The 23,443-nt window shown below is 43.3% G+C and overlaps 1 protein-coding gene across 2 annotated transcripts; it reads left to right on the forward strand.

Moving 5' to 3' along the window:
• The first annotated feature begins 851 nt into the window (after positions 1-851).
• LOC142257253 (5-hydroxytryptamine receptor 3A-like) lies at positions 852-23,372 on the forward strand. Of its 2 annotated transcripts, none has more exons than XM_075329409.1 (9): positions 852-1,231; positions 1,331-1,477; positions 5,081-5,125; positions 8,589-8,698; positions 11,688-11,857; positions 12,006-12,169; positions 13,570-13,774; positions 14,385-14,618; positions 18,295-23,372. In XM_075329409.1, the coding sequence occupies exons 2-9, from the start codon at positions 1,382-1,384 to the stop codon at positions 18,552-18,554; spliced, it is 1,284 nt and encodes a 427-aa protein (XP_075185524.1). In that variant the 5' UTR covers positions 852-1,231; positions 1,331-1,381; the 3' UTR covers positions 18,555-23,372. The 2 variants fall into 2 exon arrangements, with proteins under 2 accessions (XP_075185524.1, XP_075185523.1); XM_075329408.1 differs by having other exon boundaries at positions 853-1,231; positions 1,326-1,477.
• Positions 23,373-23,443: the final 71 nt, after the last annotated feature.

Consider the following 23,443-nt stretch of genomic DNA (forward strand, 5'->3'; position numbering starts at 1 on the left):
CACACCTCCTTCTCCGAGCCCGCTGGAAGATCAATGACACACCACGAACCCGCAGTATCGCCGACCCTCCACTGCTGCACACTGACCCTCTTGAATTACGACACCCCCTCCTCTGAGCCCGCTGGTAGATCAATGACACCCCATGAGCCTGCAGTATCGCTGACCTTCCGCTGCTGCACACTGACCCTCTTGATCTATGCCACCCCCTTCTCCGAGCCCGCTGGTAGATTAATGACACGCCACAAGCCTGCAGTATCGCCGACCCTCCGCTGCTACACACTGACCCTCTTGAGCTACGACACCCCCTCCTCTGAGCCCGCTGGTAGATCAATGACACCCCGTGAGCCCGTAGTATCACTGCCCCTCCGCTACTGCACACTGACCCTCTTGAGCTATGACACCCCCTTCTCCGAGCCCGCTGGCAGGTCAATGACACGCCACGAGTCTCCAGCATCGCCGACACTCCGCTGCTGCACACTGACCCTCCTGAACCGTGATACCGCCTCCTCTGAGCCCGCAGCATCTCCACCCGGCCTCCTGTGACCTTCCTGAGCCGCTCCACCACCGCCGGTCCCCCCTGGTGAGTTAAGAGGCACGAGGATTATAAGAGGGACCCTAATCTTAACAGTAAAATTATTTTTTCCTCCAAATTTAGGGTGCGTCTTATAATCCGGTGTGTCATATAAAACTAAAAACATATATGTATGTATTTTGTGATTTTCTATTGCATTTTTTTCCATTTGCCGGTGGTCACGCTTGGGATTACATTTGCAGTTTTCCATATTGAAGACGCCTATTCCGGAAGATATCTGTTAACAGCAACATGGTGATGTTACATTTCCATTATGAAGCTAATTGCCGGCATTTACAGGCTCGGAGCTGACGTGGCATTAATGTTGCACACAACTAATTGAAAAAAACAAAACAGTTGAGTTAATGGCACCAAGGGGATGAAGAGCGCGCTAATGGTGGGTCGGAAAAGACGAGAGGCCTCGCCTGATATCCGGCAGTTGTACCTTACAGTTAGAAGGATTCAGTCTGTGCTTGAGGCACCGGCAACCGGCATCTACATCACAGTACTGGACCATAGCAGAACGTAGAGGGCGACCCGATCTGGACACAAGTCATTGACCATTGGGGTCTACCAGGTCTACCGGGAAAATAGAAGAAATGGACCTCATCCGGACAGTATCCGGTGCATTCATCCTATATCTCGTCAGCATCTGCACAGGTAAGAACCACTAGACCAGCACCGTATACATAACCTTATATGATATGAATTGCACTAATTAACCCTTTGTTTAATATCTTACAATCTTTTGAAGCCCAGGAACATGACTCAACTCTTAAACCGCCCCTTGTAAGACTCACAGACCACCTAATGCAGGGATACAACAATGGAGTGAGACCGGTGCACGACTGGAAAAAGGCAACCACTATATACATAGATGTCATGATATATGCCATTCTGGGAGTGGTAAGTAGGAGATTTGCTTGTATTTGTGGTTCCCCTTCTATATCTAAATCTAAGTAGTTCTCCGTGGTCATTTGTGAGCTGCTACAATAAGAGGGAGAAATCCATCCGAGATGGCAGGAAACCTTATTATCATTCCTCGCAGGAGGAAAACCACAATAGCAAATCATGCAAACCCAATTTAAAGCTCGACGACTAATTTGTTTTTAATCAAATGTTATGAAACAAATGCAGAAAAATAGAAAGTGATTCTACTAATGCCGAAGACGGGGATTTGCATAGCGGAATGCACTTTATTTCTACACTCTTTATACATCGGTGGTGGGGGGCTGTTTGGGGGGGGGGGAACGCACCGAGAAAAAAAGGCTCCTAGAGACCCTGAAAAGTGTCATAGAACAAGCTGTGTGTATATAGAATACTGTACTTGTATACATATACTGTATATGGCATATTTACAAATATAAATTAAATAAAATATTGCAACCACCAAGGCTACAATTGGCCATCCATTTCTTTTCTCGGAGGTATTGCCAGATATACTGTAATTTCAGCCTGGTGGCCATGTGCTCATGGATCTAGACATGCCCTCTGACGGTACACCCCTCCCCCATTAGCCACAGGTGATTTTATTATCTAGTAGTATTTTCCTACTTGCACATGGAGGTTGTAACCCAGTAACCCAGTTGTAACTTACATGGAGGTTGTAACCCAGAGAGAAGCAGTTTATGAGATATGCCTTGACGCGGCTACTGGGCAGATATAAAATTGGCCATTTTTGTTTGCTAAATATCTCAATTTTTTCCTTAATCAGTAATGCATATCTATATTCTTGCATTCATTGTCTACATACTTTAGCATTTCAGAGTGCAGCTGTCCTTTTTTTTTGTTATTACATGTGCTCATGGAGTCATTTTTTTTAGAAGAAATTGAGCAAAACTCAAATTTTAGAGTTTTGCATTTTTGAGGGTTTGAAGAGTTTCCTCTCAGATTCCGCTCAGTTTCTTCTCCAAAAACCGCTTTGTGCACATCGCCACTGAGTACAAAAAGCAACTTTTTGAGGAGTTGTGAGCTTTTTGAGTGGATTTGGAGAGTTTACGCTCAAGTTCTTCTCCAAAAACAGGGTGTGAACTGGGGTTATGGTTAGAGCCACCAAAGCTTTAATAGGTGACTCAGCTTTTCTAAAAAAATGGCTTCACTGTCGGTTTTGCCATCGATTTTGGCAGCAGTGCTATCGCTAGTGTCTTTTCCCTACCCTTTTAAAGAGATTGTTCACAACTTTTGCATTGATGGCCTATCCTTAGGTGGGCTTTACACGTTGCGACATCGCTAGCATCGGCTAGCGATGTCCAGCGCGATAGTACCCGCCCCCGTCGTACATTGGATATCTGGTAATAGCTGCTGTAGTGAACATTATTGCTACGGCAGCTTCACACGCACTTACCTTGTCGGCGACGTCGCGGTGACTGCCGAACAATCCCTCCCTCAAGGGGGAGATGCGTTTGGCGTCACCGCGACGTCACTAAGCGGCCGGCCAATAGAAGTGGAGGGACGGGGATGAGCGGGACATAACATCCCGCCCACCTCCTTCCTTCCGTATTGCCGGCGGGACGCAGGTAGGAGATGTTTGTCATTCATGCGGCTTTACACACAGACACAAAGCGATGTGTGGTGCTGCAGGAACGACAAACAACATCGTACCGGCAGCAGTAACGACATTATGGAATGGAGCGATGTGTCACCGATAACCAATTTTTGACGTTTTTGCGATCGGTGATCGTCGCTCCAAGGATTTACACGCTGCAATGTCGTTACCGGCTCCGGATGTGTGTCACTAACAACGTGACCCCGACGATATATCAGGAACGATGTCGCAACGTGTAAAGTACCCCTAAGGATAGGTCATCAATGTCTGACCAGCCGGAGTCCGACAGCCTGCAACCTCGCCAATCAGCTCTTCCCAGTCCTGGCGGCGGTAGCAGGTGGCCGGAAATGTTCAGTTCCGGAGCTGCCTGGTCTTCTAACGGGAACTGCACATCCACATCCCATTCTAATCAATAGGAGGCAGATGTGCAGTACCCAGCCGCTATCAGAAGACGGAGCAACGCCGAAACTGAGCATTTCCGGCTACCTACTGCAGAACAGTTATCGGCGGGAGTGCACAGTGTCAGTCCCCAGCTGATCAGACATTGATGACCATTGATGTAAAAGTAGTGGACAACCCCTTTAATTATAAAGAGCTGGCAGCTTCAAAACAAAGTTTCCCGAAGAAGGAACTTGCTACTTATTTTAACTGTTTCTGAACCCTGAACACATGCACAGCAATGTCACTTTTACATTGCTGTGCATTATGTTCATTTTTTTTACTGCAATTTTCCATGTCCCTTTTTGATCTTAAAGGGAACCTGTCACCAGTTTTTTGGCCTATAAGCTGCGGCCACCACCAGTGGGCTTTTATATACAGCATTCTAACATACTGTATATAAGAGCCCAGGTTGCTGTGTAAAACAAAAAAACCCACTTTATAATACTCACCTAAACCGTTGATGCAGTGGATGTCGGTCAGATGGGCGTCTTCGTCCTCCGGTGCCGGCGCCGCCTCTTTCAGCCATCTTCGTCCTCCATCTTCTGAAGCCGCGGTGCATGATGTGTCCGATGTCATACACTCTCGCCGGTATTCAGGTCCTGAGCAGGGCAGATCAAGTATTGTAGTGCACATGCACGGGACCGGCGAGTGTGTATGACATAGACAGGTCATGTACCGCGGCTTCAGAAGGAGGACGAAGATGGCCGAAAGAGGCAGCGCCTGCACCGGAGGATGAAGAGGCCCATCTGACCCCCATCCACTGCAGCAACGGTTTAGGTAAGTATTATAAAGTGTTTTTTATGTTCTACACAGCGGCCTGGGCTCTTATATAGAGGATGTTAGAATGCTGTATATAAGAGCCCACTGGTGGTTGCTGCAGCTTATAGGACAAAAAAACTGATGACAGGTTCTCTTTAATCATAGAGTAAAATCGCCCATTCAAGTCTACTCTATGGGTCAAATAAAATCCCCGAAAACCACACAGATATTGTCTGGGTGCAATTCCTGTTCTATCTTTTATTAACACTGTAGAAGTTTTGCAATTCTTTCTTCTTTTTTATTTGCATACAAGGAAAAACATATGGTGAAATCCAAAACGTGGATGAAACATAAGGTATCAACATTGTATTTGTCTCAGCTGCAATAAAATTTGTCAAAGAGTAGTAATTTTCCTGGACATAAAAGAGACCTGCAAGTGGCCACGCTACCAAGAACGATATTACAAAACCGTGACTGCTCACAATGATCGCTCGCCTTCCATGTGTGAACGGAGGCCAACAAAGCTCAAACGAGCCCGTTATAAAAATATATAGACCTTAGAATCACATTATAATCTGTACATTATTCTCAGCAGAGGGGGCTTTTCTCATACAGTTGCTTTGAATGCCAATGTCATGATAGTTTTTGGAAACAAAGTGCGTTATTCAAACAATCCGTGAATTTTGGAATTATATTCAAACGCAATTCCTTCTTTATACCCAACTCAGTCATATCTACAATTTTTTTTTCCTTTTTCCAATTAGGACGAGAAAAATCAAGTAATGACAACTTACATGTGGTACAATCAGGTAAATTTGCTACATTTATATTTTTAACTAGCTGTACTACCAGACTTCGCCCGGGTTAATAACTGTTGTTAGCAAAATAAAATGTATTAACATTCCCGGGATAGAATGTATAAATCGAATGTATTAACGCCCGGGATAGTAACTGTCTCTCTGTTTCTCTCCCATTCTCTGTCTGTCTCCTCCTCTGTATATATCTCTCTGTCTCTCTCTCTTTCCCTGTCTGTCTCTTTCCCTGTCTGTCTCTGACTGTCTCTGTCTCTTTCTCCGTCTGTCTCAATCTCTTTCCCTGTATGTCTATCTCTTTCCCTGTCTATCTCTGTCACTTTCCCTGTCTGTCTCTTTCCCTTTCTGTCTCTTTCCCTCTCTTACCCTGTCTGTCTCTTTCCCTCTGTCACTTTCCCTGTGTCTGTCTCTTTGTCTGTCTCTTTACCTGCCTTTGTCCGTCTCTTACCCTGTATGTCTCTTTCCCTCTCTTTCCCTGTCTGTCTCTTTGTCTGTGTCTGCCTCTTTCCCTGTCTGTGTCTGTCTCCTTCCCTGGCTGCATTGTGACACGCCAACATTCCATATAAGGGCGTGGTTGCGCATTCTTCTGAAGTTCTGGCTGCACTGTGGCTCCCAGCTCCATTCGCTTTAATGGAGGCAGGTTTTTTGGTGAATAACTGTAAAGCGCAGGGTTAAAATTTCCCCTCACAACATAGCCTATGATGCTCTCGGGGTCCAGAAGTGTGAGTGTGCAAAATTTTGTGGCTGTAGCTGCGACGGTGCAGATGCCAATCCCGGACATACACACACACACACACACACACACACACACACACACACACACACACACACACACACACACACACACACACACATACACACATACATACATATATACATACACACACACACACACACACACACACACATTCAGCTTTATACATTAGATTAACTCTGTAAAGACGTTGTTGTCTTTCCTATCCATCTAAGACCATAGAATGAAATATTACTAATTCTATTATCTGCTCGTTGTTAACAACACTTTGTAAAAATAAAAACGTTGGTACAGATTTATTACTCAGTAAGGCTAAGTTCACATTTCCGTTGTTTTGTATCAGTCACATGCGTCGCTTGACGCATGTGACTGATGCGCTGTACAACGCTGTACAACGGATGACAAAGCACAGAATTCTTTGTCGGATTCCGTTGTGTGCGGGGGGCGGAGTTCGGGGGGGGTGAGTGGGGCCGTGGCACTGAGGACGTCAGTGCCGCAGGGACTGCAGGACAGGTGAGTGTGTGTGTGTGTGTGTGTGAGTGTGCGTGAGTGTGAGTGTGTGTGTGTGTGTGTATACACATGCTGAATGCGGGAGGGGGCGGAGCCGAGCGGGGGGCGGGGCCAGGCGCTGAGGATGTCAGTGGCAGTGCTGCGGTCTGCATGGCTGGGGACAGGTGAGTGTATGTGTGAGTGAGTGTGTGTGTGTGTGTGTGTGTGTACATGCGGAGTGCGGGAGGGGGCGGCACCGAGCGGGGAAGTGTCGGCCTCCCTGCACACGTAACCAGACTAAATATCGGGTAACAGCAAAGCACCCGATGTTTACCTTGGTTACCCGATATTTACCTTGGTTACGGGCCTACACCGCTTAGCGCTGGCTCCTTGCACTATAACCAGGGTAAATATCGGGTAACCAACCAAAGCTGGTTACGTGTGCAGGGAGCCAGAGAGCATGCGCAGCGAAATCCGACGGATCGCGCTGCTCAAAAAACGTTACATGCTGCGTTCCTCCCGCCCGGCGGTCAGTCGTTCCACGACTGATCAGTCAGGCGGAGGGTGCAACGCAGCATCATCAGTCACAATCCGCTGCTCATACAAGTCTATGGGAGCAACGGAATCCGCTAAACGGATTCCGTTGTTTACAAGAGCAGCGGATTGTGACTGATACATTTTAGCGGAAATGTGAACTTAGCCTAATGTGTTCCACATTTCTTAAGTGTTTTAGATACTTGTTCATGCCTTAATTACAGCGCCTGGAAATAGTATTCATACCCCATGAACATTTCCACATTTTTTTCACGTTACACGCACAAACTAAAATGCATTTTTGTCATGGCTCAACTCTGGGGCTCGATCCGGTGACCTCTTGGTGCATGTTCAGTTTCCCACTCTGTTGCACTATAGCCTGTTCTGTCTCTGTCCACCTGCTGATAGTTCTTTTGCCTTTCTTTTCTTTAGCCTAAAATTCATTTTTGTCTTGACTCTATTTCCGAGGCTCAATCTGGTGACCTCTTGGTGCATGGTCAGTTTCTCTCTCTGTTAGACTATAGCCTGTTTTGTCTCTGGCCAAATGCTGATAGTTCCTTTGCCTTTCATTAGCCTAAAATGCATTTTTGTCATGGCTCAACTTCCGGGCCTCAATCCAGTGAGCTCTGGATGCATGGTCAGTTTCCCTCTCTGTTGGACTATAGCCTATTTTGTCTCTGGCCAACTGCTGATAGTTCTTTTGCCTTTCTTTTCTTAGGCTAAACTGAATTTTTGTTATGGCTCTACTTCTGGGGCTTGATACAGTGACCTCTTGGTGCATTGTCAGTTGCTCTGTCTGTTGGACTATAGCCTGTTTTGTCTCTGGCCAACTGCTGGTCAGAGGTGATGGAATGATGAATGGAGCCAAAAACTGGGTAAACATGGAGGAAAACCTGTTAGAGACTGCTAAAGACTTGAGACTGGTGTGTTGGTTCACCTTCTCGCAGGACAACGACCCTGAATAACCTGCAGAGCTACAATGGAGGGTTTAGATCAAAGCATATTCCAGTGTGTGAATGGCCCAGTCACGGTCCAGACTGAAATCCCATTGAGAATCTGTGACAAGACGTTAAAATTGCTGATCACAGCCGTCTCCATCCAATCTCACTAAGCGAGAGCGAGTGTGCAAGGAAGAAAAGGAAGATGTCACCTCTACAAGTGCAAAGCTGTTAGAGAAATGCCCCAAAAGACAGAGAAAGGTGATCCTACAAAGTATTGACTCAGGGGGCTGAATACAAATGCATGTTCCAATTTTCATATATATATTTTTCAAATACTAATGTATCATTCATTTCCTTTACATTTCAAAAATACTTGTACTTAGTGTTGATACATCACATAAAATCCCAATAAAATACATCTACGTTTGTGGGTGTAACATGAAAAAATGTGGAAAAGTTCACAGGGTATGAATACTTCTTCAAAGCACTGTATCTCATATTATCAATATTACAGTCCACTTGAGCCATTCCTGAACTACTGTATGTAGTTGGCCATTCTAAGGGCTGCCATGTCATATACACTACAATGCTTTAGTTTGGTACATCAGCTGTTTGCTGGGGGGTGCTTTGAATGGGATGTGGTGTTAAAGGGAACCAATCACCAGGATTTTCGTACATAATGTAAAGCCAGTATATAAAATATAAAATATTTGCTATTTTTTTCCTATTTCATGTTCAACAGTCCTGGTTTGATGAGTTTCTTACTTGGAATCCAGAAGAATTTAATAATATAACAAAAATTTCAATTCCTACACATTTGGTATGGATACCAGACATTGTGGTCATTGAACAGTAAGTATGTGTTATTGCTCTTAACTCCTCCATATGATAAGTGAATTGCTATTTAGATATATACACCTGTTCATACAATGATTTTCCTCGTTCTTATTAAAATGTGCACATGTGCAGATTCAGACTGGAGGCAGCAAAACTCCAAATAAACACATATGGAACCACGGAGTAAAGACAAACGTGTGAAAAAACTGGAACATGGATCCCTCTAAAATACCTCTCTTTAGCCATAATGATAGATTTACACCCCCTTCACTTTCTCTCCAGTAGCTTCATCAGATCATCACCTGGAATGGCTTCCAACTGTCTTGAAGGAGTTCCCAGAGGTGATGAGGACTTGTTGGCATCTTTGCCTTCACGCTGAGTCCAACTCAATTGGGTTGAAGTTTGGTGATTGTGGAGGTCAACTTTTGACCAATACTGTAGATCAGTTATTCTAAAAGAGAGCGCAGACCCTTCACAAGTCCAAAAATATATCAGAATAGATACCTTTATCAAGGCCCAGCTCTAGAAATCATGTGAGCTATCATGTTATGACACTCAAAAATCCAGTCAGAACCCTATTAGAGATGAGCAAACCTGAACTGTAAAGTTCGGGGTTCATATCGAAAATCAGTGTCCGAGTTCAGAGTATGCTATCTACTCGATCAAGCACCGGGGTGCTCAGGTACACTCGGTGCTCGGCCCAGTATAAGCCACTTGCAGTGTCTGAATGGCTCTCATTGGGGGTAAAAACGTTTTTGGATGTTGAGTGTCCAACAAAAAACAAACCCCAACTTCCCTCCTCCAAAGCTTCCCCACAGAAAGCACCTGGTGCTACCCTCAATCATAGACATTATACTTACGGCAAAGGGTTCCAAAATAACTCCCATTAAGAATTCTTGCATGAAGCTCTACGACCAATCTGTCTCATCCAGCTTCAATGCCCCTCTAACTAACAGGACCATCCATCCTATATCCAGCCTACCATATTCATCACCCTTGCCAATATATTTGTATCTAGAAGTGCAGGGAAGCTAAAAAAAAGTCACCATCTGTAGGACTTCACTTAATAGCTGTTTTCTAGACCTTGTGCTAATGCAGCAAGTTGGCAGACAGCCACAAGCCTCCCATCATGGATGTGATGAGCGTGTCCCGCTCGGGGAGCCCTTGGGTGAATCTGGTGTCAGAAGGTCACAGCGCCTTGCCGCTGGCAGTTTTGCTACTGTTACTTGATAACATCTCCTTGCCAGTGGTGCTCTAAGGGTTAAGTACCTTTCCTGCCTGGCTGCTATCTGTAGCTTCCAATCTCAGGTAAGGCTCTTTGGGATTACAACCCTTCACTATATAAGTCATGTGTTCTGAGAAGCTGATGACTGTAATATAAATTGAATCCCTCATTTCTATTTTGTCCCATTTGGAAAAAGACATTTCTGGAAGACGTTTACCTTGTTGTGTGCAGCTGTGGTGTTTGCTGCACTGAAGCCACCTGGAGTTTCTTTTAATTTGAATGTCTATTTCCCCTGTTTGTATTCCTTCCCTTGTGTTTCTGTATTGTAGTGGCGAGACTAGTGTTCTTGTTGACCTGCTCACTAGCCAGGGCTAGCTGAGGGCCTAAGGTATCTATTTCAGAGACAGGTTGCAAGAACCTGTATAGGGACGCTAGGGACCTCTGGAAACAGCTTGAGGTGAGTTCAGGAGGTGTCCCCTCACCCCTCTCCCTAGCGGCAGGGACCTCCGTTGTATCGTGACCCCTGTGTTCCTTATATTGTTAAATCTTCTGGGGATTTACCAGATAAAAGGTAAACTCTGTCAGTTGTCAGTCATGTGCGTGACATTGGACCCATGAGCCACATGCGGTTTCCAAGTCACAGGTTGGGGAACCCTGCCAATAAACGTAAGATCTAAAATAAATCAATACTCACCTCATCACTGACCAGTCCCCACCGCCCCCACAGCCATCGCAGCCTGCCATCCTTTAATCTGCTCATCTTCATTCTACCTTTCCTCATTGTGAGCATGATTTTATTTGCCCGAGACCTAGTCAGCTAATCATGTTGCGATGTCATGACGTGTGCCGCAAAGGCATAATGCACCGGGATATTGGAGGTCTAGTTGGCACTGAACATACTCCAGAGTGAAGTAGGCCGAAGATTATGAGCATGATGGGGCAAGAATAAGCGCACTAGACTACACATTGGGATGCGGAGGCCATGGGGGCAGCAGGATAGATGAGCGTTGAGATGAGCATTTTGGTGACCCTCTGTAGCTTAGTAAAATGGCAGCTAGTTAGCCGCTAATTTTCTAAACTCAAGATGAGTGAATTGCAAAATATTCGAGAACTATTCAATTCCACTTGATTAAAGTCACTCATATCTAAAGGCCCCGTTACATGCAACGACATTGCTAGCGAGATATCGTTGGGGTCACAGAATTCGTGACGCACATCCAGCCTCGTTAGCGACGTCGTTGCGTGTGACACCTACGAGTGACCGCTAACGATCAAAAATACTCACCTAATCGTTGATCGTTGACGCGTCGTTCATTTCCCAAATATCGTTGCTGGTGCTGGACGCAGGTTGTTCGTCGTTCCTGAGGCAACACACATCACTACATGTGACACCCCGGAAACGACGAACAACAACGTACCTGCGTCCTCCAGCAACGAGGTGGGCGTGTCGTTAATGCGGCTGCTCTCCACCCCTCCGCTTCTATTGGTGGCCCGCTGTGTGATGTCGCTGTGACAGCGCACGAACCTCCCCCTTAAAAAAGAGGTTGTTCGCTGCCCACAGCGACGTCATTAGGAAGGTAAGTATGTGTGACGTGTCCTAGCGATATTGTGCGCCACGGGCAGCGATTTGCCCGTTTCGCACAAAAGACGGGGGAAGGTGCTTTCACGAGCAACATCTCTAGCGATGTCGCTGCGTGTAAAGCAGCCTTAACAGTTCATGTATCTATTATATTATATGTTCTGGATAAAAGTGACATTACCTTTTGGTTTGGTTTCCAGAGTGGATGCCGAAAAATCTGCGGAGAACAGTTTTATCTACCTTGATTACACGGGCAGAGTCTATAACAACAAGCCCATGCTAATAAAATCGTCCTGCAATGTAAACCTCTTTTATTTTCCATTCGACCACCAGAACTGCTGCCTGACGTTTTCTAGTTGGATTCACACAAGTACGTTTCTCCAAACTTCTACTTTGTTACTGTATGTGATTGGTTAGGTTGTGCAGAACTTAACCGAGACTTTAGAAACTTAATACCTTCAGTATCTGATTCCAAAAAGTTTAAATTTTTGTAATTTTTTTAATTTACATCTTTTCAGCACAAGACATTGATGTAGCTTTTTGGAGACGTGCCAACGAGACAAAGAGTTTTACAAGTGATTATGTGAAAAATGGGGAATGGGATATCCTGGAAGTCATGCCCAGCTACAAGGCAGCTATTGACTACGATGACACTCACAAATTTGGGACGGTTTTATTTTATGTAAGTTAATACTTTTATTGTATTATTTTTATTTGTGAATTAATTGCTGATATTTTGTATTTTTGTCATATTGACTCAAATCAGTGACTACTGACTACTACAGTATATTATAATTCTGCACCTGCTGAATGGCACCTTAACTTTTTTGGAACGCCATGTGACAGGTAAAGGTGCTTTGGTTTTGGTCAAATTGTGCATTTCCATTTATATTGTGAGATGTCCGTCACTAGGTGGCCCTAGACACACTTGTGCGCAGCGAATGGAGAGGTAGTCAGACAAGCCGAGGTCAGAAGTCAGGAGGTAATGGCAGGACACTGCAAACAGACAGGGACGAGGTCAATATACAAGCCGAGGGTCAGGATTCCAGCAGAGTGTGTACAGGATATAGGGTGCGCAGGCGGGGACGTGGTCAGGAGGAGGTCCGAGGTCAGAAGCCAGGCGATAATGACAAAAACACGTCAAATAGATCCCTCTGTGTGTAATGACTCTATATGATATATAATAAACACGTGAAAAAGGTCGCTCTGTGTGTAATGACTCCATATGATATATAATAAACACGTGAAAAAGATCCCTCTGTGTGTAATGACTCTATATAATATATAACAAACACGTGAAATAGATCCCTCTGTGTGTAATGACTATATAATATATAGAAATAGATCCCTCTGTGTGTAATGACTCTATATAATATATTGGAATAGATCCCTCTGTGTGTAATGACTCTATATAATACAAAGGAATAGATCCCTCTGTGTGTAATGATTCTATATAATACATAGGAATAGATCAATCTGTGTGTAATGACTCTATATAATACATAGGAATAGATCCCTCTGTGTGTAATAACGCTATATAATATATAGGAATAGATCACTCTGTGTGTAACAACTCTATAGAATATATAGTAATAGATCCCTCTGTGTGTAATGACTCTAAATAATATATAGGAATAGAACCCTCTGTGTGTAATGACTCTATATAATATATAGGAATAGATCCCTCTCTGTGTAATGACTCTATATAATATATGTGTTTCCCTTTTTGTATTGAATTACTGAAATAAATTAACTTTTTGATGATATTCTAATTTATTGAGATGCACTTGTATATATCACCTCACATCTCTTTGTTATGTGGAACAGAGAGTGGGTTTATGAACCTTATGCACCGGGCACAGTCATGGGGAACAGAAAAGAGTCTTCCCCAAACTGTTCCCACAAAGCTGAAGCTAAAGTTATCCACAAAGTCTTGTATTGAAGTTTTAAGATTTCCTAACAGTGCAACTAAGGGGCTGAGGCCGAACCCTATAAACACAACCCCACAATAACCCTAATTGCTGGTGGATTATATAAATATGTTAGTTTTAGTAACTTGATTTTTTGTATTCATTTTTTTAGATAATATTAAGAAGAGAACCTCTGTTTTATGCTGTGAATCTGATTCTACCCAGTATGTTCTTGATGATAATGAATATCGCTGGATTTTACCTACCACCGGAAAGTGGAGAAAGAACATCCTTCAAGATCACCCTCCTCCTCGGATATTCTGTCTTCCTCCTCATTGTATCAGACAATTGTCCTCCGACTGGAACACCACTAATAGGTGAATAGTCAATAGTCCTACAGTAATAGATTTAAACCGCGCTTAGAGGAACCTTTCTCGAAAGTCATTGTTCTCCCGAACTGTCTCAAGTCTTTGTGTTAGTTCCTTATAGGCTCATAATTTGTAATGTGGAACCCTTCTCGAAAGTTATTGTTCTCCCGAACTGTCTCAAGTCTTTGTGTTCCTTTCTTATAGGCACATATTTTGTAAAGTGGAACCCTTCTCGAATGTCATTGTTCTCCCAAACTGTCTCAAGTCTTTGTGTTAGTTCCTTATAGGCTCATATTTTGTAATGTGGAACCCTTCTCGAATGTCATTGTTCTACAGAACTGTCTCAAGTCTTTGTGTTCCTTCCTTATAGGCTTATATTTTGTAATGTGGAACCTTTCTCAAAAGTCATTGCTTTCCTGAACTGTCTCAAGTCTTTGTGTTCCTTCCTTATAGGCTTATATTTTGTAATGTGGAACCCTTCTCGAAAGTCATTGTACTCCAGAACTGTCTCAAGTCTATGTGTTAGTTCCTTATAGGCTCATATTTTGCAATGTGGAACCCTTCTCGAAAGTCATTGTTCTCCAGAACTGTCTCAAGTCTTTGTGTTCCTTCCTTCTAGGCTCATATTTTGTAATGTGTATGGTACTTCTTGCGATCAGTGTGATGGAGAGCATATTCATAGGCCGAATAATACATCAGCGGACTCTACATCGATCTGTTCCTCAGTGGGTGAAGACACTCGTCCTGGAGAAGATGGCTAGACTGGTCTGCATAAATGACAAGGATTATTTTGCGATATCATCCAATAATATATCAGATATATCTGAGCTAAAAGAGGAAAGTAGTAGCACTGGTAAGCGATAGCCTGGAGGTTAAACCAACTAGTATATTTCATATGTAACACTTAACGTGAACCTAAAACTTGCCATAATTCTGTAATTTTATAAATCCAACATTGTTTTTCTTCTCTTCCTGCAACTCTTAATTACTGAGGTATGCCCCTTCTTCCTTGTATATAAATCTAGTATTTTAGCCAAGTAGGTGTGGTCATCAAGAACACCCCCCCAAAAACCATCTGATGGTCACGCCCACTTGAATATCAAGACTATATTTATATATAGGAATAGGAGCCATATTTCAGGAACAGTATACGACATACTGTAGGTCTAGTTCTCAGTTGTGGGATCTCCATCTATCGGACATTTATAGCACCTCTTGTTGATTTTCCCTTTCTTGTGTTCATCACTCTAAGACAATCAGATGTCTCCTCCCTTCTGCCCTTCTTCCTTCACACAGTGTGCAGTCTCACAGACACATGGAGAGTATGAAACTGCAGCTACATCCCCTTCTCACCTCTCCTAATTAATATATTAGTATCATACAGCAATGACTGGACATCATGGTTGAAAGAACAGAAGGAACAAGGCAAAAAGGAAGATCAGCAACCTGATGGCTTGATACGATCAAGATAACAGTGGAGAAAACCCTGGTAGACCTATCTAGGTGGAGAGGACCGTGGTGGACCTATCTAGGTGGAGAAGACTCTGGTGGACCTATCTAGGTGGAGATGACCCTGCTGGACCTATCTAGGTGGAGAACACCCTGATTGACCTATCTAAGTGGAGAACACCGTGGTAGACCTAGCTAGGCGGAGAAGACCCTGCTGGACCTATCTAGGTGGAGAATTCCCTGCTGGACCTATCTAGGTGGAGAACACCCTGCAAGACCTACCTAGGCAGAGAAGACCCTACTGGACCTATCTAGGTGGAGAAGACCCTGCTAGACCTATCTACGTGGAGAAGACCCTGCTGGACCTATCTAGGATGCACAAGATTGATCTTCCTACAGAGTGTTCAACCATCAAGCTGTCACGGCTCGAGATTGAGCTTAAGGCTTTTAAAAAAAGGAAGTAAGCTATTGTATACTTGCCAACTGTCCAGAATTTACCAAGAATGTCCTGAAATTTGAGATACAATCTTGACAATTTCAGGGCACAAAATAAATGTCTGTTATGTAAACTCCATCCAAAATTCAGTGGCCCATGTTGGGTTAGGACACCTAGAAATTGATATTTAATGGCCTTAGTCATATATTAAAGAGGTTATACTAAGTTTGGAAGTTATCATCTTTCCTAGGCTCCATTCATTCTCTATAGTACCACCATAGATCAGCGAGTGCTGTGCTTAGGCTGCTTTCACACTACGTCTTTTTAACATGCGTCCTGAACGTTTTTTAACGCAAAAACGGATCCAGTGCAAATCGTTTTCATTTCAATGCATTTGCAATGGACTCGCGTTAACATGCGTTCACCTGCGTTTGCGTGCGTTATAGTGAGGATCCAGCGACTTGCAGTTTTTTAACATCTTTCAAAAACGCTACATGTAGCGTTTTTGAGCTGCGTCCAAATACTGCAAGTCGCTGGATCCTGACTAAACAGCACGCAAACGCAGGTGAAAGCTGGCATGCTGATAGACAGGATCCTGCATGCTCTACTGAGCATGCCCAGAAACCAGCCTCGTGATCAGTCTGTCTCTCTCCTCCCTCTCTCTCTGTCTCTCCCCCTCCCTCTCCTCCACCTGAGAGCTGCGGACACTCGTAACCAAGGTAAATATCGGGTAACCACTTATCTTAGTTACCTGATGTTTACGTTGGTTACGTGTGCAGGGAGCCCGGCTCCTAGCAGCTGCAGACGCTCGTAACCAAAGTAAATATCGGGTATCCAAGCAAGTATACCCGATGTTTACCTTGGTTACGAACCTCCGCAGTTGTAAGAAGCCGGCTCCCAGTCTGGCCCGTTTGGTTCCCATCACTCCCGATCACATGACTCCAATGCCCGCCCCTAAACATCCAGTGACAGGATCCTGCAAAGTAACACATGCGTTTGCATGCGTTTTTTGCTGTAAAAGCAGGATCCGCTTTTGCAGCAAAAAAACGTTCAGGACGCATGTTAAAAAGACGTAGTGTGAAAGCAGCCTTATCTGTTCTTTGGCACGCCCAGTAAAGAATGGTGTGGAGGTGGCTATGTTCTACCTATGCTCCATTTACACTGGGCTCTTCAGAACCTCATTCTTGGGATCGGTGGAGTCCCATCAGTTGGACAGAGAACATTCACGAGGTTATCTTCTATCCTATGCTCCATTCATTCTTAATGGGACTGTTGGATAAGGCCGTGTTGCGCTCAGCTGGTCTTTGACACTTCTGTGAAGAATGTATGGTGTGGAGGTGCACATGCTCGACCTCCACTCCATTCACACAGGGCTCTTTAGAACCTTGTTGGACTGGGAACGTTTGGAAAGTTATTCCCTGACCTATGCTCCATTCATTGTCATTGGGACTGTTATATAAACGTATGTGCTGCACTCAGGTGGTCTTTGACCATTCTGTGAAGAATGAATGGTGTGGAGGAGCACATGCTCGACCTCTAGTTCATTCAGCCAGGGTTCTTCAGAACCTCACTTTTGGGATCGGTGGGGGGCCATCAGTTGGACTGACAACTTTCTGGAAGTTATCTTCTATCCTATGCGTCATTCATTGTCAATGGGACCATTGGAAACAGCTAAGAGCTGCGCTCAGCTGGTCTTTGACCCTTCTGTGTAGAATGAACGATGCGAAGGGGCACATGCTCAGCCTCTGCTCAATTCGCACAGGGCTCTTCAGAACCTTGTTGGACTGACATTCAGAAAGTTATTCCCTATCCTATGATCCATTTATTGTCATTGGGACTGTTAGATAAAGCCAAGCACTGCACTCAGCTGGTCTTTCACACTTCTGTAAAGAATAAATGGTGTGGAGGTGCACATGCTGGACCTCCACTTCATTCACCCAGGGTTCTTCAGAACCTCATTCTTGGGATAGGTGGTGGCTCATCAGTTGGACTGTCAATGCTCTGGAAGTTATGTTCTATTCTATGCTCCATTTATTGTCAATGAGACCATTGGATAAAGCCAAGCGCTGCGCTCAGCTGGTTTTTGACACGTCTGTGAAGAATGAATGATATAGAAGTGCATATGTTCGACCTCCACTCCATTCACACGGGGCTCTTCAGAACATTCTCGGACTAACAACATTCGGGAAGTTATCCCCTAACCTATGCTCCACTCATTGTTATAGGGAATGTTGGATAAAGCCAAGCACTACACTCAGCTGGTTTTTGACCCTTCTGTATAGAATGAATGGTGTGGAGGAGCACATGCTCAACCTCCGCTTCATTCATCTAGGGCTCTTCAGAACCTTGTAGAACTGACAACGTTCGGAAAGTTATCCCCTAACCTATGCTCCATTCATTGTCATTGGGACTGTTGGATAAAGCCAAGCGTTGCGCTCAGCTGGTCTTTGACCCTTCTGTGAAGAATGATTGGTGTGGAGGTGCACATGTTCAACCTCCACTTTATTCAAACAGGGCTCTTCAAAATCTCCTTATTGAAATCAGTGGGGATCCCATTAGTCGGACTGCCAGCAATCGGGAAGGTATACCCTATGATTCAATCCCTTAAACCTTATGGCTATTTTATTTTTGTATTTTTTCACAGAGAAACTGGGAAAGTGCAATGATGAAACTATGAAGTACTATATCAGTCAATTGACCACAGCACAGGAACCGGACGTACAACTCAGAATAATAAAAGAAATCCAAGAAGATCTGAAGAAGAATATGGACCGGTGTATCTCCAGCGAGTGGCTCCATGTTGGATACATCACTGATGCCTTCCTTTTCCGTATATATATTTTAGTTGTACTTCTGTTCATGCTTTCCATGGCAGCTGCATGGGCTCGATGGCCCCAAGCTTAAATTTTATTGGATGAAATCCAAAAAGATAAAGGCCAAGGTGGACCCAAAACCAAAGTCATGTGTAGGACCTAGGCTAACAAAGATGCAACGGCCGACATTAACTAGCATTGATTAACACTAGAACTACTGGACTTGTGACACCTATATAGAAATACATGGTGCAAAGTAGTCAAATGACTACCTCAGTAGTTCTAGTGTTAATCGTTATACAGTGTAAACTCAGTCCAGAAGGCCTGATGATATGACAAATTTATGACAGTGACACATAGATTTGGCGTATCCTGTCAAAACTTAGACACTAGGCCTCATTTGCAAGTCTGACTAAAAGAAAACTGCGTTGTCCATAGCAACCAATAAGAACTCAGCTTTAATTTCTTAAACTGCTACGGTAAAATGAAAGCTGTGCTGTGATTGGTTACTATGGGCAACATAGACATTTTTCTTAAAGTGCAATTGACGCAACCACAATGGCAAATGTGGGCCAATGTGTTTCAAGAAGGAAGATGCATGCAAAAGATCATTCGCCCTTCCTACATTTTAACAATATCAGTCTTTATTATATATATCAAGCACAAAAGCTCAGAGAGGACAAATAAAAACAGTAAAAAATACATACAATGTTTCCAAGACCAATAAACTGGCACTGGGATACAACCCATATTATCAGCGTGATTACCAATAGAGCCATATAAGTATGGCGGATAGCTGAGATAGGTATAAATATTCAAATTGTCTCTCCAGGAAAGGAGACAAACTCTAGTGCAGTGCCACCTATTGGAAGTAGCGATCTTAAAGGTCAAATGTGGATTTTTAACAATCCTTTGCATATGACTTAGGATATATAAGCCAGATCAGAATCCCAATTTGCAGACACGGTGTTTCAGGGTGCTTGTCCCTCGTCAGTGCAAAGTATGGGGTGTCTGATCTGGCTCATGAGAAGCTATGTGTGGACCACGGGGGAACACTATTCTCCTTAAGGAGACTTTGCAAGCCAGTCTGGCTGCCAGTAAGGGCACTTATAGCTGCCATGCCCCTCTGGGGAATATTCAAATCGTCTCTCCAGGAAAGGAGACAAACTCTAGCGCAGCGCCACCTATTGGAAGTAGCGATCCTAAAAGTCAAATGTGGATTTTTAACAATCCTTTGCATATGACTTAGGATATATATGCCAGATCAGAATCCCAATTTGCAGACACGGTGTTTCGGGGTGCTTGTCCCTCGTCAGTGCAAAGTATGGGGTGTCTGATCTGGCTCATGAGAAGCTATGTGTGGACCACGGGGGAACACTATTCTCCTTAAGGAGACTTTGCAAGCCAGTCTGGCTGCCAGTAAAGGCACTTACAGCTGCCATGCCCCTCTGGGGAATATTCAAATTGTCTCTCCAGGAAAAGAGACAAACTCTAGCGCAGCGCCACCTATTGGAAGTAGCGATCCTAAAAGTCAAATGTAGATTTTTAACAATCCTTTGCATATGACTTAGGATATATATGCCAGATCAGAATCCCAATTTGCAGACACGGTGTTTCGGGGTGCTTGTCCCTCGTCAGAGCAAAGTATGGGGTGTCTGATCTGCCTCATGAGAAGCTTTGTGGGGACCACGAGGGAACACTATTCTCCTTAAGGAGACTTTGCAAGCCTAGGTATAAATAGACACTACCTCAAAGTGATGTCAAGATGTTTTCAATAATGAAGAGTGGTGCAATACACATGTAATTGGTTCAAAGAAAACGCATCCTGTGGGAATGAGAACTGCACATGTATCCCCATAGGAGCAGGCTTCCTTAGGAGTTTTCTTTGAATGAGGACTCTTCACATATTTCCTCAGGGATTCCTTCATAATGAAGACCTAACACCTATAACCACAGCAGGTGGCTTCTACAGGGATTCCTGGGAGTTAGAACCTTTTGCTTCTTTCTACAGAAGGTGGTTTTCTTAGGGGTTTCCTGGTAATGAGGAAGAAAGCTACCTTTGGGGTTCCCTGGGAATGAGGTGTTACTGTGTAGCATCACCAGATGTGGTTTCCTCAGGGGTTTACTTCCTGGGAATGAGGACCCCACATGTATCGTCACAGAAGGTGGATTCTATCATAGCTTCTTCTACAATGTCTCACGATAGCTTCCCATCATAACTCCTACATTAGCTGTTACTACTAAGTCATACAATAGTTGCTTCTCCTAACTTCTACCATAACGTCTTCTCGGAAGCTTCTACCATAGGTTCCTCCACTTACTCCGACCATAGCTTCTTCTCCTAACTCTTACTAAAGCTTATTCTATTACCTCCTGCCATAGCTTTTCCTACTAATTCCTACCATAGCTTTGATACAGGTAAAATATATCTTTGTACCGTAATATATATATTGAGCCTGTAGAAGAGACCTGAATAGTCTCGAAAGCTTGCTATTATTACAAACTTTTCAGTTAGCCATTAAAAGGTATCAACCACTGAGGACTTCAGTTCTTTTAAACAATCTTTTTACCATAGCTTTATCAACCATACATTCTTCTCCTACCATATATCTCCTACCACATATTGTTCTATTAAATCCTACCATAGCTTCTTCTACAATTGCTTCTTCTAACTCCTACCATAACTTCTTCTTGGAAGCTTCTACCATAGGTTCTTACACCTACTCCGACCATAGCTTCCTTTCCTAACTAAAAGTTATTCTATTACCTCTTGCCATAGTTCTGCTACTAATTCCTACCATAGCTTTATCTACTAACTGAAACCATACATTCTTCTCCTACCATGTATCTCCTGCCATGTATTGTTCTATTAAATTCTACCATGACTTCTACTAATATTGCTTCTTCTAACTCCTACTATAACTACTTCTCGGAAGCTTCCAGCATAGGTTCTTCCACTTACTCTGACCATAGCTTCTTCTCCTCTTACTAAAGCTTATTCTATTACCTCAAGTCATAGCTTTAGCCACTAATTCCTACCATAGCTTTATCAATCATACATTCTTCTCCTACCATACATCTCCTACCACATATTGGTCTATTAAATCCTACCATATCTTCTTCTACCATTGCTTCTTCTACCTACCATCACGTCTTCTTGGAAACTTCTACCATAGGTTCTTCCACTTACTCCGGCCATAGCTTCTTCTCCTAACTAAAACTTGTTCTATTACCTCCTGCCATAGCTTCTCCTACTAACTCTTACCATAGCTTTATCTACTAACTCCAACCATACATTCTTCCCCTACCATGTATCTCCTACCATATTTTGTTCTATTAAATTCTACCATAGCTTCTTCTACTATTGTTTCTTCTAACTCCTTCTATAACTTCTTCTCAGAAACTTCTACCATAGGTTCCTCCACTTACTCCGACCATAGCTTCTTCTCCTAACTCTTACTAAAGCTTATTCTATTACCTCCTGCCATAGCTTCTCCTTTAAACTCCTACTATAGATTTATCTACTAACTCCAACAATACATTCTTCCCCTACCACATATTGTTATATTAAATCCTACCATAGCTTCTTCTACAATTGCTCCTTCTAACTCCTGCCATAACTTCTTCTTGGAAACGTCTACCATAGGTTCTTCCACCTACTCCAACCATAGCTTCTTCACCTAACGAAAACTTATTCTATTACCTCCTGCCATAGCTTCTCCTACTAACTCTTACCATAGCTTGATCTACTAACTCCATCCATGCATTCTTCTCCTACCACATACTGTTCTATTAAATGCTACCATAGCTTCTTCTATTGCTTCTTCTATCTTCTACGGTAACTTTTTTTTTAACTAACTCATACCATAGTGTTTTCTCCTAACCTCTACCATGGCTTCTTTCATGAACCCCTACCTTAGCTTGGTCTACTATCTTCTAAAAAGTAGCCTATTTTTTCCATATACTAATCCCTACAGAAGTGTTTCCTACTATGTCCTACAAAATCTTTGTCCCCCATTTTCTACCGTAGCTCCTTAGTTCCTATAGAAATTTCTTTCTGTCATTTCATCATTGATGATAGCGTCTATTGCCAAAAATATTACATTATTATAACATTTTAATCAAGTGATAGGTAAAATTCATAAACAAATAACCATCCTGACACATTACCTGAAACCCAAGTGTTAAAATAATATTCAAGACTACAAGTTATTTCTCCCAATGTATTTATCTGATGAACCACTGATAACATGGCACCGATACGGTATTCTCCGCAATTAGATAGACATTATTCAAATATACAAGATATACAAATAAAGCTTAGAATCCATTTCAATTTGGCTACTCAAAATTTCTTTTGCAAAATACATTTGTCCTCCAAATCTAAAGCAGCGAGTAGACTGGAGTCACAATCCCGCATTCGCAACAAATGGCCGCAGCTAATATAACAGAGCGGAAACATGCTACAATCAGGATATTTATTTCTCCCTAATTCTTCTAGATGTATTTAGAAATGCTAGATTTATTGTTATTGGATCTTTTATGAGACAATAAATATGATTTTTTTTTAATATATATATATATATATATATACTGTATATACATACAAACATACTGTATATACTGCAACAACTTGTTCTAAAATTTCATCTTAAGGACGGCCTGGTAGTGCCCGCTCATCACTAGTTACTAGTACTGAGCACCCGAGCATGGTAGAGCTCGCTCATCACTAGTTACCAGTACTGAGCACCTGAGCATGGTAGTGCCTGCTCATCACTAGTTACTAGTACTGAGCACCCGAGCATGGTAGAGCTCGCTCATCACTAGTTACCAGTACTGAGCACCCGAGCATGGTAGTGCCTGCTCATCACTAGTTACCAGTACTGAGCACCCGAGCATGGTAGTGCCCGCTCATCACTAGTTACCAGTACTGAGCACCCGAGCATGGTAGTGCCCACTCATCACTAGTTACCAGTACTG

Source organism: Anomaloglossus baeobatrachus, chromosome 11 (assembly GCF_048569485.1).
Source record: "Anomaloglossus baeobatrachus isolate aAnoBae1 chromosome 11, aAnoBae1.hap1, whole genome shotgun sequence".
Classification (NCBI taxonomy): Eukaryota; Metazoa; Chordata; class Amphibia; order Anura; family Aromobatidae; genus Anomaloglossus; species Anomaloglossus baeobatrachus.